Source organism: Mus caroli, chromosome 2 (genome assembly GCF_900094665.2).
Source record: "Mus caroli chromosome 2, CAROLI_EIJ_v1.1, whole genome shotgun sequence".
In the NCBI taxonomy this organism is placed as follows: domain Eukaryota; kingdom Metazoa; phylum Chordata; class Mammalia; order Rodentia; family Muridae; genus Mus; species Mus caroli.
In genome coordinates, this window is record NC_034571.1 from 170,310,602 (window position 1) to 170,317,609 (window position 7,008).

Consider the following 7,008-nt stretch of genomic DNA (forward strand, 5'->3'; position numbering starts at 1 on the left):
GGGGGCGAGTTTACATTCATGTCATAACTTTCCAATTTTCCAGAACAGACTTTTTGTTGGGGTGTTGGGACACAGTGGCTGGTTACAAAGAGGCAATTGTTAGAGAAATGGTTTAATACACTGCAAATCCCTCTATCTCTATCCCTTTCAGAAGGGAATAAAGACTAAAAACAGATCACAAACAAATTTACATTATAAAATTGCTGTCATCATTCTCTGCCGGATTAACCCGGGGTTTAGGAGCGTCCGCTCAGCAATTGCGCTCCGGATTCTTTCCTTTGGCAGAACAGACGGTGTGGCCCAAGTGGCTTTGGGGGTGAGATGACAGGTTTTTTATTTCTTATTCTCTTTTAGAAAAATAGTGCTTGTCCTTTGTGAAGAAGTGCCTCTTGTGCTGGAATGATGGCTTAGCAGCAAAGTCACCTGCTACCAAGGTGATGGCTTGAGTTTGACCCTGGGCCCATATGGTAGAAGGAAAGAACTGACTCACTGAAAGTCATCTGCTGAAAACTAAAAACGTTTTCTAAAAGTACCCCTTGAGACTGGAGAGATGGCTTAAAGGTTAAGGATACTGGCTGCTCTTCCAGAGGACCTAAGTTTGTTTCCCAGAGCCCATAGCAGACAGCTTATAACTACCTGGAACTTTACCTCCTAGAGGATCCAATANCTCTGGACTCTGAGGGCATCTGCACTTATGTGCACATACCCCCCCCACAGATACACATAATTAAAGATAAAGTAAGTATTTTTTATAAGTCTCTTCTTGTGAAATTCTCAAATAATCAATAAAAACATATTTATAAGTCTCTCCTGTTACTTTTTTCCTCTGGGCTGCTAGACACTTTTACTTGGTTCCACATTGATTGGGTTAATCTGCCTGAATGATGNTGCAAATTCAACTTTGAGATGAAGTTACCAAAATGAAACATCTAGAGGCCAATCTGTGTGGAAAGAGGGCATAGGAGAGCCAGGAGAGTTGTAGAAGGTTGGAGGGGCTGGAAGGGGGCGCCTTGGGCACCTCTACTTTCCTGGGGCTGGAGTTGGGCTTCCAGTAACATTTGGAGTTGTTGGATACCCCTATAGCCTAGCTCTGTGGTGTGTGTGTGTGTGTGTGTGTGTGTGCAGGTATGTGTACGGGCATGTGTGCATGCACATGTGGGTGTATGTTTCAGGCCAGTATATTTCTTAACTCAGGAGAAACAATGCCTTTGGGTTTGCAGAATCTCGAGTTTTGTAGGAACTGCGGGTCATAGACCCAGGTGTGGATAGGAGAACCCTTAGCAAATAGTTTGGCAATGTGTAGCTCGGTGCCTGCAGTGTTTCAGTTATAGGAACGACAAAGTATGGAAACTGAAGGAGAGATTGGTCAGTGTGTTTTTAAGAAAAGAGGTAATATGAAGGCGAGTTTCCTGACCCTTAAATTAAGTCACCTTAAGTCTCCTGACCTGTGTAGCAAACTGGAAGCCCAGCAAGTAGCAGGCCAGTAACAGGCATCCAGGAATGGACATGACAGTTAGTGGAGATGGCGTAGGTCCTGGCTGGATTCCTACAGAGCCCCTGGCTCATGCCAGTCAAGCTCCTGTAATCTGGACTTCATCAGGACCTTCTCAGCCTAGACCAAATCAGCATCTTTGAGTTGCTCAGCTAGCAGCCAGCAAAGCTGAGGACTTCATGCATGTGGTCAGCAGAGGAGGGCAACACTGATTCAAGCTAACTCTCCCCAGGTAGGAGGGACCTAGGGTTGTCACCAGCTTCTTGCTTTGTTTGATGGTGGTTTCCCCTGGTTTGGGTGTGGTCAGTCAGAGCGAAGCAGGAGGACATGAGACCAGAGACTCAGTGGACATTGTCTATCCCTTTTCTTGACAGACAGCTGACAGGGTTCTTCTCCTTATTGGCCCAGCCCTAGCATCTTAGAGGAAGACTCNTTGAAAGAGAAAAGGGATAAAGCATTGTCTATTTGCATGACTCTAGAGTCTGCTCCCCAAGTCNGTGGCATTTCCTGGTAATTATTAGACAATGAGAAGAAGGAATGACATCTCGGTGCTCTATATATTCACAGCGTGGAGATGTGCCAAGGTTGCTGTGGCCATAAGCCCAGGAAATGTGGCAGGCTGGAACAGAAGTGGGCTCTGTGAGCAAGACGGCAACTTGAAGGCTGTCATGGTGGCACATGGAGACATAAACTGCTAATAAAAATGATGTCACCATTTCTGTTCACTGTCTTTATGCAGCCCACTAGAAAAATGTAAGCTTTGCACACCACCCGTGTTCCCTGTGTGGAGCTCAGTTCTGGGGACACAGCTCTGATACTGCTCTGCTTACTTTCCTAAAAACAAAACAGAGCAGACAACCCCCCCCCAAAAAAAAAAACACTAGGCAATGAACTCTGAAGAGGGAGGAGGAGGAAGAGGAGGAGGAAGAGGAAGAAGGGGCACTTGGGAGGCAGAGGCAGGCGGATTTCTGAGTTCGAGGCCAGCCTGGTCTACAGAGTGAGTTCCAGGACAGCCAGGGCTACACAGAGAAACCCTGTCTCCAGAAACCAAATAAATAAATAAATAAATAAATAAATAAGGAAGAAGGGAAGAAAGAGGAGGAGGAAGAGGACAAGAGAAAGAAGAGGAGGAGGAAGAGGAAGAAGAGGAGGAGGAAGAGGAAGAAGAGGAAGAGGGAGAGGAAGAAGAGGAGGAGGAAAAGGAAGAAGAGGAGGAGGAAGAGGAAGAAGAGGAGAAGAAGGAAGATGAAGAAGAGAAGGAGGAGGAGGAGGTAGGGAGGAGGAAGAGGAGGAGGAAGAGGAGGAGGAGGAAGAGGAGGAGGAAGAAGAGGAGGAGGAGAAGAAACAGCTAGTTCAAGTCCCAGCTGTAAATGAAGCACTTCCCGCAAAGACTCACAGTGATTCTCACCCACAGGAGCTTAACCCTTTACTTCCAGGGGGAAAACCAACTAGGGTTCCCATGAGTTGCTTCACAAGAGCTGCACTTACAACAGGCACCCATGCTGGCTGAATTCTGCTGTCCAGCACAGAGGCTGTGGGGCGTGGCCTCAGAATGGGAGGCTTGCTGTGCAAGCCCCGAATGCTTTATTAATCTCGCCTTGGAAAACCCCACCTTACTCGCTCATCTAAGTTAACCGTTTTTTGCTGATGTTTTAGAAAACAGCTTGCAGTTTCAAAACGTTCTGATTTAATTTGAACTTTTATTTAAGTTTACTAACCAGAGAAATTTTTATTAGTAAAATAGTAAAAGAGTTATTTTGTTTTTTGGGGGTGGAGGTGGGGGTGCTGTTATTGTTTTGTTTAGACTTAATCCGGTTCAGTTTGACCTGGAATTGAAAACATTCTCCCATTCCCACGTCCAGTGTTGAGGCTGGGGCATGAACCACACCCAGCTCTTTTAAAACTGCTTTCATTCTAGTGAAAGGTTTTTTTCTTTTCTTCCCCCCTTTTATTTCAAAGTTAATCGTTTTCTTGTCCCGAGAGATCCTCCCTGTGCTGCTCAGGCTGGTCTTAGAATCCCCATGCCCCTGTCTCTGTCTCCTGCAGATTGGGATCACCCCTGTGTCTCCACCCAACACTCCTACACATTTTTCGTATGAACTCACGCATCTCTTAATGGAGTATGGATCCATTGTAAAATCTCAGCATTTCTTGGGACCGTAGAAGGATTCCAAACCAGTATCACTGTCTGACAATTGAAATTATGAATCAAATCATAGATGTACACTTAATTTGATATTAAATTTTAATCATATTTTTNAAAAAATAAGTTTTAAGTACTTTATTCTGCACACTACCCCTGGTCTAAATATAAATAAAAGACTTTGAAAAATAATAGTGGGTAATGACCTCAGAGCTAACAACACTTGAGTTTCCAGTTTTCCCTGTACATCTTAAGTGAACTTGAAAAACAGTCTGTTTTGAAATGTGCAAAATAGATTATTTTAGGGGAGGGGAAAAACACTTAAGAAATAAAAAATAGAAATTAGCAGAAACCAGTATTAAGCATATGTCTTTATGAATAAGACTTAATCACACACGTCATTTTGCAAATACAAAAGGGCCTTTTCCAATGCGTTAATTCAAGTTAAACGCTATAGACAGGCGCTTTGCTGAGCAGTGGCNCTCTCCCNATTTGCTTTGCATCAATGAAAGCCAAGAAAACTGGGTAAATGGAGGCGGAAGCTGCTGATGGCCACAGAGGAAAACCAGGCAACATCTGGGACGTGCGGGCTAAGGCTCAGACTAGGTACAGTGGCAGGATTCTGGGCTGTGGTCCGATTTGGGGAGCGACCAGTTCCCATTCAGTCCAACACCTCACCGGGTACTCACCGGTAGCCCGGCTTCCTCCAGAAGTTCCCGAACTGGCGCAGAGGGGACTTGGTTGGTCCTGGAGCTAGAATGGACTCTTCGGCTGACCCTCCAGGGTCAAGTAACCCTGAGCAGGTTGTGAGGGCTCCACCAGTCCCCTTGGGACAAGTAGAATGAAGTGAAACCCAGCTCAGCCCACAGGAGGCGCTCCAGGCTTATTTAGAGATGTTTCCACAGACTTTTGAGGCTGGCTTGAATTTCCTGAGCCTCTGGGCAGGCAAGAATGTTAACAGAACAAGCTCAGACTTGGAAAACGTTGTAAAGCTCACCTCCTAGGATCTTCCTGCGTCTGCCTCCAGGACCTCTCCAAAGGACCACAGCGTAATCTTGCTTTTAGGCCGGGTCTGGAGTCTTGGAGCCGACAGAGGTCCGAGGTGAGGGGCCACACCCGTCCTGAGGAACATGTCTAGTTGAAGCAAGCAAAGCCCTGCAAGTTGGCTTAGAAGGGACTGGGGTCCCGCATCCAACGCTAGGATGTGGTCAAGCGCGATGCTCTGTGCCTGCGCTCCTGAGCCTTGGGCAGAGTCACCTGTCAGATGTGGGACCAGCCACTAACTGTTCCCTCCCATAGCCTTCTTTTAGCTGAGATAGCTCAGTGGATGCGGCAGGGTCTAGAGTCCAGCGCCAAGTCTCTGGCTTTGTCAGACGGACTTCTCATTCTGCACCCAACAGTTCTGTAAGCGGAGTACTGGGCTTTCTCATAGAGTCCCGCCAGCGAGGACAGGGAACAGTCTAAATAGAAAGGTGGCTGCAGAGGGGATCGGAGCCCTCAGGGCTTCTCGCCGCAGTGTTTGCAAAGCGCCGAGGGCGATCCTGAGAAGGTGGCACACTTGTCTGGGCAGGGCCCGAGCGCGGTGCCCGCCGAGAACGGGTAAATCGCTGCCTGGCCAAAGGGCGTTAGAGGCGCGGCGGCCACCGGCGCCGCGAGGCCCTGGCCTTGGTTGAGGTATGCCACCAAGCGCCGCATCTCCTCCAGGGCCTGCGCCTGCATGAGGATGTAGTTTTTGGCCAGCAGAAGTGTGGCTATCTTGGAGAGCTTGCGCACCGACGGGCTGTGCGCGTAGGGGATGACTGCGCGCAGCCCGTCCAACGCGTCGTTCAGGTCGTGCATGCGTCGCCGTTCGCGCGCGTTGATGCTGAGCCTCAGCGAGCGCTGCTCCCGGGGCCGCCGCCGTGCGTCAACCGCAACCCCGGACCCTCGCCGCCGCCGCCGCCTCTCGAAGGCTTCGTCCTCGTCGCCGCTCTGCTCGCCGCTGCTCTCGACCGTCGCGGCGGGGACACGAGAAGCGGGAGCCGCCGGGAGGTCGCCACCCGGACCCGATGCACCGAAGCCGCGTGTGGTCTCCGGTCCGCGCACTGCAGCGTAGGCGTGGCCGGTCGCTGTGTAGCTGTGGCTCAGCGCCAGGTACGAGTCCCCCGACAGCGACTTGAGCTCGGCCATGACCTCTGGAGCCCACTACGGCAGTATGGNTTCCTGCCCTGCGGGCGCGTCCACCTGTCCAGCTGTCTGTCAGTCCCCGGGCCTGCGCGTGGCCTCTCCGGCCGGCCACCCCTCCTGCGCCTTCTCACCAAGGCGCGTGGCCGGCCGGGGCGGCTCTACCTCCCACTCCTATTGGCTTCGTTTTTTAAGCTGCTGAGGCTCCCGGTGGGACTTCACGCCGTCCAATCAGAGGGGACCTGCTGCCCGCATCTTCCCAGCCCCGCTCCACCCTCTATGCGGACCCAGGGGCCTGAAGATGGGAGTCGCGGAACCTGAGGGCTCTTTGCCTGCTTCTTGGCCCCTCAACTGCCATTTCTTATTTCCTACGGGGTCACCTTCCCAAAGCTCCAGTCTTGCCTTGTTCTGAGACCCCATCCGCAGGAGCTGCGCGCTGAGCAGGAGCTCCCAGCCGGGTTCTCCTCCAGGTCTCCGTATCTTTGCGAGTTGAATCAAATCATCTTGCTGTAGGCGTCAGGTCGTCGGTCCCTTCTGTCTGTCGCCTCAACACAAAGTTCTCCTGACAGGTGTATTCCAGTGTGGCTCCCACGTTTGGGATGAAACCTTTTGCTTAGGACAGACAGACGTTTCCCTCGACTTCTGAGGTGAAGGATTCCCAGTCTTGTCCCGGGGGGGGGGAAGAGTGTGATGGATTTTCTCAGTTTTGACTGGGGAGTGAGGGCCGAGCAGAGGTCGCTGTAGAAGCGTCCAGGTTCCTTCTTGTAAGTGAGGAACTGGGGTTGACTTCACCTGCCCAGGCTTCAGTCTCAGTCCAGACCCCTCCCCACACAACAGATAATCTAGAGCCTGGTGCTTCCTGTGCTCCGACTGGTCCTGAGTGTTTAGTTCCTATGTTGTTACACACTCAGGAGCAGGGGCTGTGCTAGGGGCTGGCTCATCTTTCCTAGAATGGGAGCCTCGAAGCCAAAGTCTGCCTTATTGGAGGCTCAAACTCTCTGAGGTTAGGAAAGGCAGAGCAGGTTGAGTTTCTGGTACCACCTAGTGCTGAAGGCTCCCTTTCTACCTAAAGAACATGAGAAGCTTCAGGCTGCAGGCTGGCCCTTCATATTTGTCAACTAAACCCCCAAACATAAAGGCTGCTGAGGGGCTTGGTGCTTTTCGAGAAGTCCCCCAAGGTATGAACTTGTTAGGGCTCTGTGGTTTCAGC

The 7,008-nt window shown here is 50.6% G+C and overlaps 1 protein-coding gene across 1 annotated transcript; it reads right to left on the reverse strand.

The window, feature by feature from the left end:
* Window positions 1-3,451: 3,451 nt before the first annotated feature.
* Window positions 3,452-5,955, reverse strand: Bhlhe23 (basic helix-loop-helix family member e23). The gene has a single exon (XM_021156979.1). The coding sequence runs from the start codon at window positions 5,802-5,804 to the stop codon at window positions 5,133-5,135; it is 672 nt and encodes a 223-aa protein (XP_021012638.1). The 5' UTR covers window positions 5,805-5,955; the 3' UTR covers window positions 3,452-5,132.
* Window positions 5,956-7,008: the final 1,053 nt, after the last annotated feature.